The sequence below is a fragment of the Leptosomus discolor genome, chromosome 9, assembly GCF_034619465.1.
Source record: "Leptosomus discolor isolate bLepDis1 chromosome 9, bLepDis1.hap2, whole genome shotgun sequence".
NCBI classification, from domain to species: domain Eukaryota; kingdom Metazoa; phylum Chordata; class Aves; order Leptosomiformes; family Leptosomidae; genus Leptosomus; species Leptosomus discolor.
In genome coordinates this window covers 48,103,232-48,123,809 of record NC_141399.1, presented here as the reverse complement: position 1 = coordinate 48,123,809, position 20,578 = coordinate 48,103,232, and the positions used below count along the sequence as shown (strand labels likewise).

The 20,578-nt window shown below is 50.2% G+C and overlaps 1 protein-coding gene across 1 annotated transcript in view; it reads right to left on the bottom strand.

The window, feature by feature from the left end:
• LOC104342600 (exocyst complex component 1-like) overlaps positions 1-19,519 on the bottom strand; it is a 29,145-nt gene extending 9,626 nt beyond the window's left edge. The window contains exons 1-9 of the mRNA XM_086470698.1: positions 19,396-19,519; positions 17,922-18,049; positions 13,514-13,673; positions 12,542-12,735; positions 8,168-8,395; positions 6,536-6,668; positions 4,656-4,765; positions 3,405-3,554; positions 3,020-3,113 (exon numbers count right to left, since the gene is read on the bottom strand). Coding sequence (XP_086326824.1) covers positions 3,020-3,113; positions 3,405-3,554; positions 4,656-4,765; positions 6,536-6,668; positions 8,168-8,395; positions 12,542-12,735; positions 13,514-13,673; positions 17,922-18,049; positions 19,396-19,519 — 1,321 coding nt within the window. The remainder of the gene's footprint in view (positions 1-3,019; positions 3,114-3,404; positions 3,555-4,655; positions 4,766-6,535; positions 6,669-8,167; positions 8,396-12,541; positions 12,736-13,513; positions 13,674-17,921; positions 18,050-19,395) is intronic.
• Between the last annotated feature and the right edge of the window lie 1,059 nt (positions 19,520-20,578).

The following is a 20,578-nucleotide window of genomic DNA, read 5'->3' as shown; positions in this document are numbered from 1 at the left end:
AAAGAACTGGAAGCTGGAAGCAAATGGATCCCGACTAGAATATCTCATCACAACGACTGCTTTAGTGGTGCATGCACCCCTTCTTCCAAGTAGGGTGGGCATCCATAAGGACAAGATCTCATGCTTGATGTGTGGCAAAAACCAAGCAAGCCATGGAGAGCCACATGAACTGTCCCAGTATGTTATTGCCAGTCCTGACAGTTGCACTGGGGAGAGCTTTCCCCAGGCATTGCATCTCTGATGAGCTGGAAAGGAAGCCTGGGAAGGGTGGCCTGTTCTGCTCAGGGCCCTCCACCTGGGCCAGTACATCCTCACGAGGTGTCATCACCAGCCCATCACCGTCGGCGTGAATGTAGGTGTCCTCCCTGGTGTCCAGATCACAGCAGCGGGGACTGCCAAACTGATTGAAGGGTGGCTACCCCAGATCCAACAAGTGATGCAACCGGTGCTCCAGCACTGCTGGGTCTCTGGCACCTCCGAGGAGGGAGGAGGACACTCAGGGTGACACAGGGTGTTGTAACAGCCCCGTAGGAGAAGTGTCTGCCTTTACAGTCCTTATGAAACGCTATCCTTTTTCAGAAAGTCCTTATCTCAGTATTATCCTTGGATTATTATTACTACACCATTTTGTTTTCCTGTTATCTGCTTGCTATAGGCTTTCCTGAGTCCTCCAGCATCCGTGACAGCTTGTAGCCACAAGTACTGGTTTACGGCATCATGGACAAATCATTTCCTATCACAAATAATTTCCTGTCACCACTTCTCAGCATGTCCCTTTCATTTAAGTGCCTGTTACCTTGTTTTTAAATTGCAAGGGGAGTAATAATGTTGACTTTCCTTACACAACTTATTTTTTGACCCTTTTTATCACGTCACTGCTTTTCTGCTGGAACTAGCAGAGAGGTTTTGATCCCCATTTTTCCCTCTCTTGGCTGCATAGTTTGGCAAATCATTCTGGCATGGAAAAATAGTTTCCTGGTGACTATAAAAATATTTCCTGGAGGTGTTCTCTCTCTCCATTTCTAGCAAGATTTCAAAAAGGAACATTTTAATTAAGGATTAGTATCTGAGCTTCTACTGTCTCTTCCTTTAAAGGGGATAAATTTTTGAAAATGACAAGTAGTGGGGAGAAAAAGCCGAAGTGTTTTTCCTTTTCCCCTTCTCTTATTTCCAGCGGCTAAAGTCTATTGAGGTGAAATTCTCCTTCTTTCTTTTCACGACTTGTGTGCTCTGCTGCAGGTACATGTACACGGCCAGTGCTGCCCATCCTGGTTTGGTCTTGAGGTGCCCTGTTTTCCTGGTACGTGTGGCTGAGTGTCTTTCCCAGGGGAACTGGCACTGGGCAGGGAGGAGCTGGAAGGGGTGCTGGGTACATTGAGATACGGCCATGATGCACACCCAAAAACAGGAGCCGAGAAGCGCTCCTCTCTTCAGACACAGCCACCAGCATCTGGGCGTTGCAGCCTGCTGCTGTTGGCTCACCCTGGACTGGGACTGACTGGGGCAGTACTGGGAATGCAGCAAGGGGGTGAGCAGACCCAGCACTCAGGTCCACTCATGCCTCTCGGTGCTGTGCCCCTTCGCCTCTGCGAGGTGGGAGGTGATGCAGAACAAAGCGATGCCGAGTGCTCCCACCTGGCGGGATGCAGTCGTCAGCCCAAAGCTTGGGATGTGGAAGAGGCTTCTTCTATCACCCCAGCATGGGAAACACAGCCAGCAGAAGCACCGTCCTGTCCCTGCTCGTGTGCAAGTTGCTGCCAGCACGGGCTCTCTCCGTCCCTGCCTGAGACGCACCAGGTTCTTCATGGATCCACAGAGCAGGGAGGAGGTTACAGCAAGACACCCAGATATTCGCCCTTCCCTTTATGGCCAGTTCTGAAACCGAGAGAAAGGGCCCTGGAGGGCTACAGAGGTGGAAATCACGTGCAATGGTCTGATCCTGCAGCCTCGTGAGCTTCAGGTAGCTCCCTCCGGATGCCCATGGCCCAGGCTCCCTGACCATCCCTTGTACCCCACAAGAACATCATGGACTTCACCGCAGAAGACAAAAGATGGGCAAATATCAGGGCAGTTGGGTGAGCGGGACAGGGGCTGTTGGTACAATCGTTGCTGCGGGGCCAGCACAGCACGTGCAGAAAGGCAAGGCCCTTCACCGGGATCCTTCAGCCACCAGCCCCGTTTTCTTCCTTGGGCCTCATCGTCTGGCTCTGGGGTCTGGACACAAGTGATGAAGTAGGTGCAGAGCTGGAAGAAGCCGAGCTAGCGCTCTGATAGACTAAACACACCATGCGAGGTGGTTTTTGACATTCAAGCTGGGCCAAGCTGGCATGGAACTTTCCATTACAGTGCTTTGTTTTGCTGAAGGAAAATGTGACTTCTGCGCAATCAAAAACTGCCAGAGGAGACAGATCAGTTTCTCTTTTTATCTTCAGAAACACCTGACTGGAATATTTTGAGTCAGATGCAGCGATTCCCATTGAAATTATCACCTTGGGACACCACAGCCCCACAGTCAGTTCACTATGAAATCGTTCTGCTCTCACAGATACTGCTACGAACACACTCGTGTCTTCAGGGACAGGCTCAGTGCCATCTCTTTACAGGGAGGAGAGTGTCTGAGGAGTCTGTGTCCCACTCTGCTTGCATGAAATATGGACCAGGCATTAGCCAGGCAGTCCCACGTCTCCCTCTCTTACAGCTCCTCAGGACACGGTCTCAGCCACCCCATGCATCGTTCTGAGTCTGCAAAGGGAAGGTGAACACAAGCTGCAGCTCTGAGCAGCAGCCAAACAAACCTGGGTAATACACACAGCCGGTGCTCACACAAACACTGCCTGGTGTAAAGCAGAGTCGGCTTTGTCACGTGCTGCCAACTGCAGACCCGGTCCCTGGAGGAGAAGGTAAATTCCTGGCACAAAATCTGGGGAGGACACCTATGACAGAGGATGATTGCCGTGTTCCCTGCTTGCAAATCAATCACCGCTCGGCAGCACAAAGGTCATATTTGCAAATCACTCACTTCCTTTTCTCCTTCCTAACAAGAAGGTTTTGGCTTGTTCAAAAAAGGCTTTGATTTCCCGGTCATAGAGTCTGCTGAGGTTCTGAGCATAGACCTGGAAAGTAGAGAAATGGCCAGATGAAAGCAAAAAGCCCAGATTTTAGCATTTCATACCCTTTCCCTTCAACACAATGTCTGCCACCAAGTCCCAGACTGCTTTCTGTCAAGCACAGAGGTCCAACATCATGTGGCCAAGTTGGCCAGCACCCTTCTAGAAGGGCCAAGTGCTGGAAGCCTGTGGGTGTTACGGACTTGGTGAAACCAAGCTCTCATCATGAGTTAACCAGCTTCACTAATCTGTTCCTGGTGGACGGTTTGCAATATTCATTCGGGATTTCAGCCATACCTTGGGGAGATCACAGAACAGAACTGGGTTGACGTTCCTCAGCCAGGTCATGAGCGGGGTGTAGGGCACCAGTTCCTCGTGGTGGAGTCCATGGCTTGGTGCAGATAGCTTGTCAATGGGCTGCCCAAAAGCAGGGACCTGAGCATTACCCTAAAGCAACAGAAACGGCAGAAAGAGTCAAATAAAACATAGCCTTGAAGAGCTCTGCAAAACAATTGCTTCATAATCACCCTTGAATTTCCAGTTCTGAATATGTTTGAGAAGCAAACTTAAAGGGTGAAGCAGAGCATGCACGATCATGTTGACCTCTAGTTTTAATCTCATGTCCTGGGAACAAATCTGAGCCCAGAGGAATGAGCTGGCCCATCAGTAATACATGGGATACTCCAGCTAAGCACTCAGGAGAAGACACAGGAGGAAAGCTCATTGTTCAGGAGCATGCTGGAAATTGTCCCTCCAAGCACTGGAGGTGGGTATGCCCTGGTGGGGTGGGATGCAATGGAGAGGAGGGGTGCTGCGCACTTGCACAGCCCATCTACCAGGGCCTGGGAGTGCTGAGACACCGCACCCATAGACACAGAGTCATGTAGGTGGGATGGGAGCTCGGCAGGTTCAGAGCAGGTCCAGGTGGGGCAGGTTGCTCAGGGATGCGTCCAGTCAAGATCTGAAAATCTCCAGGCATGGAGATCCCACAACTCCCTTCCAGTTCCCTGCCAGTCACATCCCTTCCCTGAGTCAATGCTTGAAACTAAATCCTAAAGATTTAAGGAAATAACACGAAGGGGTTGGGAGTAGCTGCTTTTCTCTTCTTGAAATGAAATCTAGAAGAGTAATATTTTCCTTTCAGATTTCTGCCCACAGAGATATTGTCCACCATATCCTTTAAATTGCAAGACAACCACTTGATGTTAATCAAAGGATCAAGAGATTGGCTTTTATCCTGGGATTTTATGTTACTGACAGATGAGCAACCACCACCACCACCCCTCCCCAAAGTAAACCAAGAAAATCTAAAGCAAAAATCTTCAGGCCTAAGCGCTTTTTAACATGCCAAGAGGATTAATGACTGTCACCAGAGGGAACCTGGTGGCCTGATAAACACAGAATTGTGCTGGATTTGCATGCCTGCAAAACTAACCAGAGGAGGGCAACAGCAGGGTGAAGGTATGGGAAAGGACCTTTTTTGGGGAGACACTTTGGGAGATCAAATCTCCCAGGATTTTGAGCTGCCACGAGAAGAGTGAAGCCCACCTGCAGCTCGAAGATCCTCGTAATGTGACTGATAAAAGCGTTTTCAAAGTTCTGCTTGAGTGTTTCGAACATGATCAGCTGCTCAGCCACAGACTGCAGCTTCCGGTAACCTTGAGGAAAATAAAGAGAAGGTGTCGCGGCATTGAGCAGCACAAGCTGTCGTGGCTGCAGACCGGCGTTGCTCAGCCCACTGGCAGATAAGACAAGTCTTCAAGGAGTAGGTTCTGGGATAAATACTACCACCCAAAAGCCAACAAAGGGGAAAAGATTTGCTGCGGTACCAAGCAAATACAGACAGGGAGGGAGTTTGAAGTAGAAAAAAATAAATAATTGCGAAGCATCCAACAGTCCGACCATGGCCAAGGACAAACGCCCAGTCTCTTCAGGAGGACAACATGGGGTTTCATGCCAGGATGAAGTCCCTCTACGCCAGCAGGTCTCCAACAACACCCACAGTGAACACTGCTACTGATACAAAATTCGGAGCTTCCAAACCCGCTCGCTTTCTAACACTCCTCACCGAGGTGGGAGGCTGGGTGCAGCTGGGTGAGGATTCCGAGATGAAAACTCACTAACAACAGGGTGTTATCAAGGAGGAATTCTGTACTGCAGCACTGGGCAGCACTGGGGGTGTCCCACCATGAATGCTCCGACGGGCTAGCAAAACCCATCAGTTCCTATACACAAAAATCATACATATTCATCAGAGTCCCTGAGAAAGGCAGTCTTATGGTGATGAGTTCCCAGCATTCATAGTCTTCCTCACACTGTCCTCTAGCTGACTCCTCCTTCTTGAGCACAGGCCAGGGCCCCTTTTCTGATGCAACCTCTTGTAACAATCAGTCAGGTACTAGAGGGGTCTCCTTAATGTCTGGAGCTTTGTCTCCTTAATGTCTCCTTGATATCTGGAGGTTTGTTTCCTTGATGTCAGGCAAGATGTCAGAACAGAGATAAAACCATCCTTGTGGGGGAAGGAAAACCAAGATGCAAGCGAAACTAAACAAAAATATGCGAGTAAAGCTTTTGTGTATCACAGTGAGGCCTTAGTCAGAGGTTGTCAGGGTTTAGCTCTTTCACTACAGCGAATTATCGTTTTTCCGTGCTCAAGAAAAGGCAACTGGGTTGCCCAGAGAGACCTGAGTTTCTAAACATGGCTTCCCACCAGTTCCTTTCTGAACTATGAGGGGTGTCGTACGCAGACGGCAGACAACGATGCCTTGTGTCCAGGGATTTAGATGCTTTCCACAAGTTTGCCTCAACTCTAATGCAAACTGAACCAGTTGCTGCCTGAGTCCAGAGGGAGGCGAGGTGCCTGCAGACCTGCCCGTGGTGCGTGGATGCCCCAGCTTGGCCGTTTGCAGCATGAGTTGGATTTCTCTAAGAACGGAGCCGATCCCACACCCCACCCCACCCCACCCCAGCTACTTTTCTGCATGGGTGTTCAGAGGTAACGTTACCCCAGCCCTGCTTGACTGCGCTTCTAGGTGAAGCTAATGCAGACTCTGAAAGCTTCAGCGATATCTCCAGAAGAAAGCTGACCCTGCCAGCCTGTTTCCCCAGCTCGCAGCTCCAGGAGCACTCCAGGTAAATAGTGTTTATAGCTCTGCACCTTCCACTGCAGGTCCCCCTGGGTTAGTGCTGCTGCTTCGCTTCCCAAATACACGCCTGCCTCCTATTTCTTTTCTACTTTGCCCAGGCAGCCTGCAGGGCTGCCCAGCAAGAGTGTGAGCTGATTCCTGGGAATATCCCCTCCAGCTCCAGCGGTTCTGGGGCAGCTGCAGAGGCTGGGCAGCACAGAATGGTGCTGGGTGTGCAGCGCAGGTTGTGGATGAGCCGGTGGCTCTGCTGTCTGCAGATATAAATCTCTGCTCTCTACTCACCGGGCTGTATCTGGATGTTCATGCAGCCAGATAAAGCCTCTGCTGCAGCAATGCAGGCTTTCACTCTGCTGGGGCTGGAAAGATCTGCCTGGCTCAGAGCATCGCAGTGTTCCCTGCTGAGGTTGAGGTGGGTCTAAAAACAAAGCCAGAAGAGAACAGGTACAAGCACAGACAGTTTCTCATCCCTTCTCACCCCACCTGGAAGGCTGCTGGCTTGAAATAGCCAAGCGCTACCTTGAGGTGCCAGGCTGCCTGTGAAGACCACGCTGCTCTATCCCCACCAAAACCAAAGGTCTGTACCCTAACAACTGCAGCAGTCACCAAGGAAGCCCTGGCAGACCTCAGTGTGGGGGCCAGCACCTCTGGGATCACGACTGGCAGCGAAGCGATGGGGAGGAGAAAGAAAAAGCTAAGGAAGCGGCAGCTTAAGTTAGTCAGAAATGAAAAGGTCAACGTCATAGAGGTCACCAGAGGTAAGCAGTGGAAGTGAGGATTAGCTGTGCTATTACAGCACAGTTCTTGCATTTGTGGTATGTTATGTTTGTAAATAATTTCCTTTCCCATATTCCCAGAGCTCATCAAGAGTTTCCCCGCTGGCTGTGCTGTCCCCTGTGTCTCTGTGGCTATGAGGTACTGCAGAGAAAAGCTCCTCACTCCGCAATGGGTGCAGAGACAGGCTGATGTGCACAAAGGCCACCCCTGGTGGCAGACATTGACTTCACAGTTACCTTCAAGGGTGGGGAAAAAAAAATAAAAAGAAAGAGAAAAGAAAGAAAGCAAAGTAGAGAACAAAGGAAAGAAAAGGAATGGGGAAACTCCCATTAGTGGGAAGAGAAGCTACAGGATCCCTGGACAAACAGCCTCTCCAGGGCAACTGGAAGTCCCCAGAACACTTTTTGGATGGTAGGTGTGTAGTTTGCCTCAGTCCCCAGCGGTTTCTCTGCATGTGGGGTTACCAGCCCTTGTGGGAGCGGGCTTTGACCAGGGGTGGGTGTTGCATGCTCTGGCTCTAATTGCTCGTTAAGTACTGTCCTCACATAGCCCTGGCTTACAATTATTGGCTATTGAAATGACTGTTATCTCCTAATGAGAGCTGGTTTTCCCTAGCGCGAAGATATAAACTGAAGGCTACTGAGGAAGAAGGCAACAGTGGCAATTGCTTCCCACAAGAAGCCCCACAAACCAGACGCAGGTATGCCTGGAATCTGAAGGCACAAGGCTGGGAGGACCTCAGTGCTTTGGGTGCAAGGTACAAGCCCTGCCCCAGCGTGTAAGAAGGCTCCAAGGCCGACAGCGAAAGGCAGAGCGCAGCATCCCAAGCGAAAGGCTGCAGAGCTGCGTTTGGAAGGTCCTTGGCATCCCGTCAGGTGAGGTTCATATTGCCCGTGAAAAGGACTTTCAGTGACCCCTCTTACAACCCTGGACCCCGGTGAGGTCTGGTCTACCTGTAGTCCATCCCAGCTCTGTGGCCATCCTTCTATTATCCAGACAGCAAGTCCCTCATTTCTAGGCCAGAGAAGCTCTGTAGCCTTTGCAGACAGATAATAGTCTTCAGAGTGTTTGAGGGTTACTGAAAGTCTTTTCTAATGGATTCAACAGGCTGAAGACTTATGTCTTTGCAAATCCACGTACCGTGAGGAAGAGGATCTCATCCATCAGCCTCGTCTTGTTGGAAACGATGAGATGTAGCAAGGAGTTTTCCCGGTGGATGTGGTCCATCTGCTGCTTCACACTTCCCAGTAACTCATCATAGATCTGCAAGGTCTCCTCCACCCTGGCCACCTCTGCCAAGGCCTCATCAATGGAGCTCATCAGCTGTGTCACCTGCTTCTCAGAAGACATAATGGCTCTAAGGTTGGCCTGTGAAATGGAGAAACAGAGGGCTTCAGCACTGTGGCAGGGACTGATCACGACCATCTCAGAGTCAAATATCCTGACCTTCACCCTCCCAAGTCAAAGCAGAAGAACTGTCATTATAATGTCCAAAGTGCTGGTAGTATTGCAGCTGTCCTGCACTACTGCCTGCACAAGGTCAATGTCTTATCTTTGCACTTGGCTGAACTCTACATCAGCAACCACCTCCAAGTCCCAAACGCCAGGAAAGGAAAAAAACCCCTTCCCTGAGCAAGTTGTACCCTCAGAGTACTTTTAGCTGCCACAGGAAAGAGATTACTGTGGAGTCGCCAGGCAAATCCAACAACGAGCAGAATACAGTCTTTGTAGGTTTGGAGAAGGTACCAAGCTCTGCTGGCTTCTGCACCCCACTTTCCCCACTGTGCACTAGGAAAGTCCCAAGTGGACGCTACATGGAGTCTCCAACCCTCAATCCCCACAACTGGTGATGTCCCCTGAGGACCTGGGTGTCCATCCCACCACATTCGGAAGGAAACGTGCCAGCTTGAGGGCACTGGCCGTTTCTGTCTGGCTGCAATGCATTTATGCAGACCACAGCCATGCCAAGGCCCTGTCACAGCACGTTTAGCACAGCTCCAGGCGTTGCCACTGCTGCCAGGGTGTTACCCAACTGAGCTGCTCTGGCAGTGGAATTAATAAACAGTTAAATCATGCATGAGACGTGCTCATATATATGTCTCTAATACGGAAACCGAAGGCACAATTGGCCTAGGGAGGTCTCAGGCGTTTGTTTTGACGGGTGGTAGAAATATAACGGCGTGTTAATCGCTGCTGACAAGCTCTGCTAGAGATTAGCTGCTTCCAAATGTTAATTGTATGGTTTTCAGGGCCTATGTACCACACGGGATATCAAAGAAAACAATCAATAGACACAGGCCTGGGAGGCATGAGGCTTCCAGACTGCTATTTTTCTCTCCATTAATAAAGCTTCCAAAGAAGTTTGTCTTTTCTGATATTTCAATTATCTGACGGCTTTTTCATTAATTGAAGAAGAACAACAGAAGCATCTACACCTCCCCAGTACACCCTGTGCTCAGCTCGCTGGTGGGAAATGATAGGAGGAAAAGAAGCAAAATCTTGTCAACCCAAGTCAGGTTGTTGCAGCAATCATCAGATTTAGGATTTTAGGATACTGCTTAGTATTTTTTTTATATTGTATAATTTTCCCATCTTGGTTTGAATATCAAGAATTCTAATTAGTGGATATTAGTAGGAGAGACTAATGATTATTTTGGGAAAATAAGACTCAAATGGAATAAGTGATCAAATATAAAATAAAATTTGTATTTCCAGTGCTGCTAGCATACCCCTGTAAAGTCCCAGACCTAAGGTGTTTCCTAACTAGTAACTATTGATGATTAAAAGCAAGGCTAATATGTTATGGTCCAAGATGTCTGCTAGACAGGATTTATGATGGTACCCGTTGTGTATAATCTTTGAATCATGACCAAAGCAGGTACAAGCCAAGAGCCTGCGAGCCAAGGACTTGTTCCTTGACCATACACGGTCAATTTGAGGAGTGGCCGAGACCTCTGACTCACAGACCACTCACCCAAATTACACCCCCTACTCACAAGGGAACAACAGAAGGCTACGACAGAGGCTGCGCGCTCATTTGCATCAGAAGCGAGACAAGAAGAACTAATCATTGAGAGAATGATAATAAATATGCATCGTATAGACTGAATAGGCATGAATTTAATATATAAATATTTGTTGACTGCAACGTGCAGGCGGACATCTTTGGGAAGGAGCCCGTGTCCCCGGTGCGCACCGTTTATAAAGGACGTCTCTGCTGATCTAACTTTGAGTAGGGTTTTTCTTACCCCTGCAGGTTTGCAACGAGGTTGCAGCAGCTTGGACCTGCCCTGTGCCCCGAATTAGGGATGTGTCTGAAAGCACAGCAGATGCTGGGGCAGCCACAGTCCCTGTGCTAAGGACTTTCTCTTCCTCAAGCTCCACCTGCCTTGCTGCTGGGATACAGACGAGCTGGCAGCTCCAGCTCTAGAGGTGCCACACGCAGGACAAGGTGCTGGAGCAGCGCAGAGGTGCTGCTGGAATGTGTGAGAGCCGCTCTGCAGTACACGCCTGGACCGGGCGGCTTCGGTCTCACCGGCAAAGTGTGGACCACGCTCTGGTGTGACAAATGCAGTGCTGTTTTAGGAAAGCGTGGGAGAAAGGGCTGTGGGGACCGGCTTCACAGAGGATCTGGAAAGGTCAGAGGAATTCTGTTGAAAGAGTGAAACCCCTGACAATCCCTGACTGAGAGACATAAAAACTTTACTTGCATTTTACCTGAGTTTTCTTCCCCTGCAAGGATGGCTTTAGCTATTTGCTGAGCAAAGCTGATAAATAGACAACATCTTGCCTGACATCAAGGAGACAAAGCTCCAGCCATCAAGGAGACCCCTCTAGTACAGGACTGATTGTTCCGAAAGGCTGCATCAGAAAAGGGGCCCTGGCTTGTGCTCAAGAAGAAGGATTCAACTAGTGGACAGCGTGAGGAAGACTACGAACGCTGGGAACTCATCACCATAAGACTGCCCTTCTCAGGGAATCTGATGGATGTGTATGATTTTTGTGTACATGAACTGATGGGTTTTGCTGACCCTTTGGAGCACGGATGGAAGGAGCCATCCCCCGTGCTGCCCGGTGCTGTCATCAAGAATCCCCGCTTAATAACACTGAGTTGTTATTGAGTTTTCTTTGATTCACTGTAGAAAAGCAAAGCCTGGTATCACAGCAAACAGAGCAAAGCATCTCTATCAAAGGGAAGAGATGCAACTACCCCTCTGCAGAGTGATGCAGCTTTCCCACGGGGAGCCCGGCGATGGCAGGGCAGGCAGAGGTTTCGCTCGCTGTCGGGCTTTGCAGTCGGAGTTGAAGCAGGGCTTGCTAAAGCACGCAGATCCTCACCCCCAAAAGCACCAACGATGCTAAGCGAATGCTCCGTTCACCCGCAGCCCAACCGGCCCACGCAGGTCGGCGCGAGGGAGCAACCAGCCCCGCTCACGGACTGCTGCTTTCCAGCCGCACGCCAGGGACCCCGGCCCGCGGCCACACGCTCTGCCCGGAGCTCCACATTTTATTAAATGTCCCTAAATTACAGCCATAAACCTCCTGCAAACCTGTCCCCGCCGCGCCTTCGGATTGTCTTGTTAGGGCTGAAGAGAGCCGGGGGGGTTTGCCGAGAGCAAAGCATCACCGGTGACCCTGGCAGGGCCACTGCTGGCAGAAAGGGCTCTCCAGAGCATCGCCGCTCGCGTACGGGTAATAACTCTCCTGCCGGAGGTGGCACAAAGCTGCCAGGAGCTGCCTGCGTTTCCAGCGGGTGCTGGGATTCTGCAAGTACGCAGGAATACCAATGGCAAAATCAGAGCCTGCGCCCTCCCAGGCGCCCTGGCTGTGCTTTCCTTCCCTCCCAAGCAGAGAAGCGCTTTCTTGCTGTTGGTGCGGCGTTTCGCAATCCCCAGAAGAGATGGGTGATTAGTATCGTAAGAGGAGGACAAGGCGTTATCACTGGGATGCGGGGAAAAACATTGAAATATATGCATGCGCTAGTCTAACTTGCTGGTATTAATAGCACTTAATATCAGGGATTAAACCTTAGAAATAGAAACATCTCATTAATTAATTTATATTAGCGATAAGTGACATTTATTCATTAGAGGGCATTAAATTAATGTATGCAACAGCACCTTTCGTCTCAAAGAACTTAATAGAGATTCATCCGTTCCTCTCACAGGGTATTTTGCAGCTGGGAAACAGTCACAAAGGGCCTGTACGACTTGCTCCAGACCTCAGGAGTTTGGGCTTCCACAGGTAATAAGTCATATATAAATACAAATTGGGAATCCTGCAGCCTCTGGAGCTAAAGGAGTTTGGGTTTAGGGTTTGTGGTTTCTTGTTTGTTTTAGGATACTTGCACGTGAGATGCCTTTTGAGCTGAAGCAGCACAATACTGAGATGACTTTCTCTCAGGTAAATGCTCACAGCAAGCAGAAGAGCTGCCAATACCCAGAGACTCAGCCCAGCGCCCCAACATGCCAAGCACCGTCTTTTCGCTCGAGTCACGGCCCTCGGCCCCCTTACCTCATCCAGCACATGGAGGTCGTTGCTTAGCTGCTGTGCGAAGGCCACAGAGTTGTTCACCAGGGGCTCGTACTCCTCCATCAGCTTCAGCACGTCAGCAGCTTCCTTCGGTGTCATCTCCTGGTACGCGCTGAGCTCCTCCTGCCTCTCGGCTACCGCAGGGTCCTTCCCGTCTTCTTGGGGCCTTTGTCTCCCTGCGTGGGCAGGAGGAGATGTGGAGATGGCCAAAGCCTTCTAGCCATGCCAATTTATCAGCCCTGCTAACATTAGCCCCAGGGGTCCCACTGACTCCAAGGGACGTGAGTCCAGTGGTCTCGGTCTAGAATACAATCACGGTGTGGAGCAAAGAAAGATGTGCGTGGGACAAAGGGGCAGCTTTGCAAGAGGGTTGAAATGGAGATTTGGAATTTGATTTGAGCTCTGGTTGTGTTTTTACTTGCTCGCCTCCCTAGGACTGTGTGTTGGGGCATGTTGAGATGTTCGTTGTACAACACCGAGACAAGTTTCAGAGATGAACAGGCTGCTTCTGATCAAATGTACGGGTAGTCATGTGTTGTGGAGTGAAATCTATTTTCATAACCGTGTGTAACTGTATTGCTTGATATACTGCTGGGGAATGTCACCAGCCAGGCGGCCAGTCTCCCCCTGGCCTGACAGTACCGACACTTTACTGCTGCCTTCCCCAACCCAGAATGCAGACAGCATCTCTGGAGATAAGATAAACTGTCCCTATTTTTCTTCCCAGCCTAGCGCTGTGTTTCCACAGCAAGGGTCAGCGGATAAATCAGGTGGCTGTGCCTCCAGCTACACAAAACACGGATCCTCCTCCTCCCCGCTCACTGGTACCCACCTCAGCTTCTCCCATCATCCGCATTCGCTGTTGGAAATTCATTCACCTCCCGTTCCTAAAGCGATGATAGCGATGATGCAAAAAACCCAAGCCGCTCTGAGCGTGACAAGGAAACTAATTACCTTCCGCTGCACAGGAGGGGACATTCACAAATGTGACAGAGCTGGCGAGGAATCGGTGGTTCAGCTTCCACAAGCATCTGATAAAGGTTTTCTTCTCGTCAAAGCTGCTAGCGGTCCACTTGTAAACCTTATCGAACTGCAGATCAAAATCCAGGCTTGCCTAGATGTCAACAGTTAATTACCACACCAATTAGGCGCCGCTTGCCACACCACCAGATGCTCAGCATAGGTTTGCAGCACATTTTAATGGCAGGAACCGATGTGAAAACGCCTTGTGCTCCAGCAGGAAAAACACCTCCTGGTTGGAGGAGGGAGGGAGATACACCTCTATGCTGCAGTTTCAAGCTTTGGGGTTTTCGGTGGCCCCAGGAAGGCACATTGTGGATGGAGACTAGCGTGGGGCTTAGATGTTAGAGGAGAGAGCCCCGTCTGTGCAGGCGGCTCGGTGCTTTCAAGCAGGAGGATGATCCTGACAGAGGATCCCGACAGACCCCTGAGACCACCGAGCAAAAAGCCTGGCTGGACGTGCTGGGAAGGTGACCCCAGGGACACCAGTGCTACCAGCTACATCATGCCCACGACTAGACTGGTTTTGGTGGAGCTGTGCAGGTATAGTCTGACTCAGATCTGACGAAGGGCTAAAATGGGCTATTGCCCCCCCCCCCAGATCCCTGCAACACCCGATGTGGCGGGCACCGACTGCACCATGCCCAGGGCAGCTGCTGTCAGAAGTTTGATTTGAAGTCTTTCAGCCAATGAATTCCCTGACAAGCCCTATATTTCCAAACTGACAGCAGATGATACCTCTAGTTAACAGCAAATCCTTCTTTTTTTGCAGATACAGGCGTCTCTCCCTGGACTTGGGGCTGGGAGCAACCTGCTCTAGTGGAAGGTGTCCCTGCCCATGGCAGCGGGTTGGAACTGGATGGTCTTTCAGGTCCCTTCCAACCCAAACCATGCTGTGATTCTATGACTTCTGCTGCTATGCCAGGGCAACTGGGTAGGATTTGAGAGGTATGTTCATGGCACTTGGCAAATAATCATAGGCATGATGAATCACAGGCATGAGAATAAAAGGATACACAGCAATTCTGGCCCTGGAAGTGGACACCAGGACACTCGTAGTGAGTCAGACCAAGCCATCAACCAGTCCCAGTGTCCTGATCCAGCGCGCTGGATTTCTTTTCAGATTATATATAAATGCTTCACCTTTTACTGCAGGTTTTGGGGGACGAACGCTGATGAATTTTGACAGTGGCTGGTGGCAGATGCTTGGGAGAAAAAGCATTCAAAGGGCAAGTCTGGAGTTATATTGCCTTCAGGATTCCCTGCCAGCCTCCAGCAGCCCGTGATCTAGCAGCTCGCTGAGCCAGAGGTTGTATCCACAGCACTGTGTTTAACAGCCCTTGAAGGACCTACTGTCCCTAATTTCCTCTAATGGTTTTTGAACTTATTCGTAGCTTTGGCATCTACAGCATCCCGTGGCAATAAGCTCTGCAGTGTGATGATGTGCTGAAGGAGAAGGCTCGAACTGACTGGAGTTAAGCATTCAGGGTAAGTCCAGCACCCACCCTGCCGCCTGCTGCAGATGTTCCCCTCTGCAATCCTCACCCAACCTGAAATCTCAAACCTCTCCTCACTCAAGAGTTTGGAACACCCAGAGAAAACCCAGGCACAGGCTTCCACAAGCTCAGCCCTGAAATTCCCTCACAGCAGCACTGTGGTATCATGCAGCCTTCACCCGGCATCTCCCAGCGGCCCCATTTCTCGGGAAGGTCACCTGAGATAACAGGAGCACGGAGAAAAAAAGCACCCGTGGCACTTCCCCGTGTTGTTTTCGTCCGTGTCAGTGTCAATGTCTCTACATCTATCTATGCCCAAGGGATGTAGTCTCATGGAGGGGGAACTTCAGCCACAAGAGACTTCATTTTTGCCACTAAGCTGTATTTAGGCGGAGAGAATGAGAGAGGTTGCTGAGCTGGGAACATCCCACAGAAAGAAACTCCTTCCTGCACCATCTCATTAGCTCTGCGGCACAGCCGGATCTCATCTTCCGGAGAGCTTAGAAGCCGCACTTATAATTATTGATACTAATCATCATAAGGGACGTAGAGTTTATGAGGACTGACGCAGCCCTACGCCGCTTCAAGGGCTGCTTTCTAAACACCTTGAGGCAACAGCATCACGCCCCCGCATTGCTTTGCAGGCTCGGCAGCAGCCCCTGCAACGGCGCAGAGCGGGGATGTCTGGGGGAGGAATTTGCGGCGCACGTGGTTTATGACACGCTTTACGAGGAGCTGTTAAAGCAGGGAGGCATCCGTTAATCGCTTCATAAATATTAATACTGTTTTGGTCAAGGGAGCTGTAGCTTTAAGCGCTGCTGGACTTGCAGTGTCAGTACTTTGCTGGTGCCAGGGAGCAGAGGGCTTCCCAGCGCGCCAGAGCAGACCCGACGTCCAAGCCCTTGTGGAGGGTGCTGAATATTGACTCACTCGCTGGGGTTTGGCTGTCGGAGATACTATCTGCTAAGGACCAGAGGAGAGCTCTTGTGTGGATTTCCACAGACCTGCCAAGCCGTGCAACAGAGAGGAACCGTGTTGACTGGAGCACTGGGCTGTACTGGGGAGCTTGCCTTGTGCTGGGGTCTCCGTGGTGGGACACGGAGAGATGTCAACGCGTCCTGGCTGCAGCCTACTGCTTCAACCTCTCCCCTGCCCAAGGACCTCGTGCAGCAGCTTCAGCTGGTGAGTAGGTCCCATGTGAGGAATGATACGGACCATTCTGGCTGCCCACCTTCAAGAAAGAGAAATTCAGCCTGGAAGAGGCCAGGAAGAGGGCTCCAGGCCTGATGAAGGGAAGAGAGAAGTCAATAGAGAAGAGGTGACTGAGAGGTCAGTCCGCTTAGCCTGCCAGAAGGAAGGTTAATAGGGGAGGTGACTGTGATCTAAAAATATACCTGCAAAGGAGAAGAGCTCACTAACCTAAAGGACAGCCACGGCACGGGCGCAATCGGGGATGATGCGGGCAAGAATACAGGTTGGGAGTCATAAGAAGGCTTTAGCCGTCGGGACAACCCAGTTCCCTATTTCCCTCTCAAGTAGAAGGGGGTTCAAAAGTACACCAATACTTTAAGATGGAGTATGATCCGTTTATCTCATAGGGACGGCAAATGAGGGGGAAAGGGCTGAAAATCCCGGAGGTATCTTCTAATCCTAACTCCCCCGGAGCTGAAACAGTTTAGAAGAGTTGGTGGAGCCAGGCTCATCTGCTGGAAGAAAGCTCAGGCAGGATGAAAGCTTGTATTTCCTTGTGTACAGGAAAACGTAAGACAATGAAATATCACTTCAGTTCTACCCGTAGGATCAAGATGCCCTGCAAACCTGCAGCTGAGATTTTCCTTGCAGGCATGCTGTGCAGATGTACTTTATTTGTCCTGGATGTAGAACTGGAAAGCTGTTCTGTTTCTCATTTATTTCTATGCTTGTGAAAAAACAGGCACCTTGCCAAAGCCCCTGGAACATTCACATTAATAAAAAAACTAATTATAACAACTTTAATGACACTCTGCCAGCCCCAGAAGCAGAAAGGGAGTATCTTGCCCATGCTTTCTTTCCCAAAAACCTTAATGTCACCCTAAAAGCGCAGACTCACGCTGACTTTCTATAATCCGCCTTTCAGTAAATGCCTCCATTTAATCTTTAAATACCCTATGCAAATGTCTGTCAAGAAGCTTTGTCAACATGGATCGACAGATGGGCCTGACTGTGTTCTGCAAATGCTGGGGACCTGACAAGAGCAGTGCTTTGCAGCCCATCTCTCCAGCCTCTGAGGGTCGCTGCAAAGAGCTTCAGGAGGTCCTCTGCCCGAGGAATAAAGAGAGTTTGCCCACTGATTTTGGTGGAAGCTGTGTCTATGCAGCGGTCATCACTCACTGCTCACCCTGGGCAGGTATTTGGCCAGCCTGACACTTCCTAACCTAGAGGGGGATGACTCAGGAGGGAGGAAATCGCTCCAGCCTCAGCATTCTGGGCACCGGCGTCTCCCTGGAAGAGATGAGAAGTCCAAAAGCACTGATGTAGGATGGAGGAACCATGCAAGGGAGGGACCTCAGTTCACCGTACTGTAGTAAACAGCTCTGAGGGAGGGCAGAGGCCTTTTAAATTTTTTTTTTAATGGTGGTTGTTTCCTCAAAATTAGCATCATTCAGGGCTAGTTCGGTTTTATATTAGAAATCACACACACGCACACGCACCCCCTGCTGCTCATCCCACCATCTAAACATATGGGCTGCGCTCCATATGATCCAAATTCCCCCATGGATCCTGGCCCATGTGTCTCTAACTTCATATTCACATCTCTCCCCCACGGTCAGGTCTGCCCTTTGCCACAGAAGAAAAATCAGTCCTACCTCATTGGGAGCCTTGCCATCCACCAGCTTCAGCTCTGCTAAAGGCCACCTGTAGGCTACCTTGTACTGATCTCCTCGGTCTACCTTGACCTTCACCAGGAACGGCTGGATTGGCCTAAAGGTGTCCACTGAGGATGAGGGACAGGAAAAACAAAAAACAACCCACGATATTGTTGTTAGCCCAGTACACAGCAGTTCAGTGTGAGTGGACGGTACAGACAGACACACAGGCACTGATTTTGCATTGGAGCTGTATGGAGAGATGCTACAGGGTTTCTACTGTCTTTTCCCTTCATTGAGTATTTACTGGTGGGAAACGCTCTCCGGGGTCTTGTCCAGAGTACTTTGAAGTCTGTGGAGGGATTCTTAATAATTTCATTGAGTTTTAAACCAGCCCATTGTGAAGGCACAAGTAATATTTCAGCAAGATCCAAGCGTGACACTGGGAACAGGACACCCCAGTGCAATAAGATTTCTGACAGTTACGTACCACATTGCTGGCCCAACAACAGGGTCCAAAAGCACTGCGTTGTTTGGCTGACACCCACACTGATGTATCCCATCAAAAATCAATTCCAGTGCCAATTAGCTTGCAGGCATCTCTTGGTTCATCTGGGAGGCTATCACTGTGCATCATTCTGGTTATTACAGATTAGATCGCCCATATGAGCTAGACATCTCTGGAAAGCTGGCATGGACTGTTCCAGGGGTAACTCATGTATTTTAGATGCTATTTATAGGGTGGCTACGTCACCACTTGGAGATATTCCTCCTGCCCTCCATTGACTACAGAGGGAGTTGAAGCACATCATTTAGGTCGAACACTATAGCTAAGGCCATCAGAAATTAATCCTGTAGCAGGTGACTATGCTGTCTGGAAGCTCACTGGCAGGAAAGTTCCTCCCCTGTATCTTTGTCCAAAAAAGTCTGTCCTAACAACTTCTCAGGAGTGATGGAGCAACTACAAAAGCACAGACCAAAGGAGATGGAAAATTTCCCAAAGCACTTGCACCTACGTACTCCTGCAATATCTGGGTACCGTTAAAACTTTCACCAAAGCTATGGAGAGACAGAATGAGGCTGTAATGCTGTGTCGTGTTAGAATGGTTTGTTGCTGACCTCTAATGACAGATTGGATGCAAATGGTAGGAAAAAAAATATCTTACATTGGTGGAGGGAGCAATCCTGCACATCCCAGCTCTCTCTGGTCAGCTGAAGATCATCCTACATTCAAGAGGGAACTTGTGCTTTTGTTGCCAGTTCTTGACGTACTACACGAACATGGCACAGCTCCTATCTTTGCATTAAGATTTCCTTCGTTTAATGTTAAAACACAGCATTCCAAATAATGGTCCTATCTCTCCTCCCAAATTAGGAAAAGAGCCATCAGATACCAAACTCTCTGACTAGAGCGCCAAGAATCCTTTCCTGGGTTTGCAACCCAACCTGTCCCCTAGCCCCCCGGTGTTCTCACCCACAACACAGAGAATTGACATCTTCTTCTTCCTCCCTGCCTTCCAGACACGAACAGTTTCCAGCAGCCTCTTCTTCTGCGGGTTGAACACATCTTTTTCCAGGGAGCTCCAAAGAGAAGCCATGGCAGTACCTCAGCACGACGGCACGCGGTAGCTGCCTGCACCTCGAGGTCACCGTGGGCTGCACAGCACCTCCTGTGAAACACAAACAGGCTGGAAAGGATGAGCCACACACAAGCTCCTGGCACACCAGTAAAATACATTGCTGCCACACTGGTTTTGCCTCTGTTGTCTTGCAGACAGCACGAGGGTCAAGGAATTGTTGCAGACTTGAGGCCAGAAGGGCCTTTTATAATCAGCTGATCTGAATTCCCACCCAGTGCAAGCAGGACACACCAGTGCATCCAGCCCAATAAAGCCACAATAAAACTTTCCTAATTTCTTAAAAAACCCCCACAACCATCTCCTTTTCGGTTCCAACTCAGCTTAGCGTCTTGAGTAACAGGACTGTATCCACGGGTGGGCAAAAGAGGTTAACAGCTACAAGCAAACAATCACCTGATTGTTTTTGTTGGCCTGTGTTGTTTCAGCACTCGCAGCTCAAGAAATCACCCTCCTGGGTCACACGACGCGATGCTCAATTTGAGCCCTGCAATCAGCACGGGATGGACTTACACGACCGTGCAAGTCAGCGCTGCAAAAAAACAGCAGGGGAAGAGGGGCTGCAGGGCATCACTGCTTCCCCCTCTCCTTCTGTCTCCTGCTCCCCTCCCACGAGTCCCCCTTTGCTCTCCTGCACCCGTGCAGACCAGGGCAGATGCTTCCCCAAAACGCCTGGTTTGCCTTCTCGAGCCCCCTGCCTCGGTCCCTGGGGCTTGGACCCACGAGCAGCAGAGGGAAAGTGCCCTGCGCAGAGCGAGAAGGCGCCGGCAGGACTCGTGCACTTGCTGACTCAGTGGCAAATCAATATTAAGAGCCAGCAGCTCCTAAACTCCCAAGGAGACCCCCGCTCTCCTGCTCTTTCAAGCTTCCCTGGCTCCAAGCTAAGCAGCTAATTAAGCTGAAAGGAGCAGGGGGTGACACAGGGGGAACGGGAAGCTCAGGTGCGGTCCCAGTTCTTGGGGACGAGCCCCTCCTGCCATGTGCTGCGAGCAAGCGCTTCGTGGAAACGTGCGTGCATCC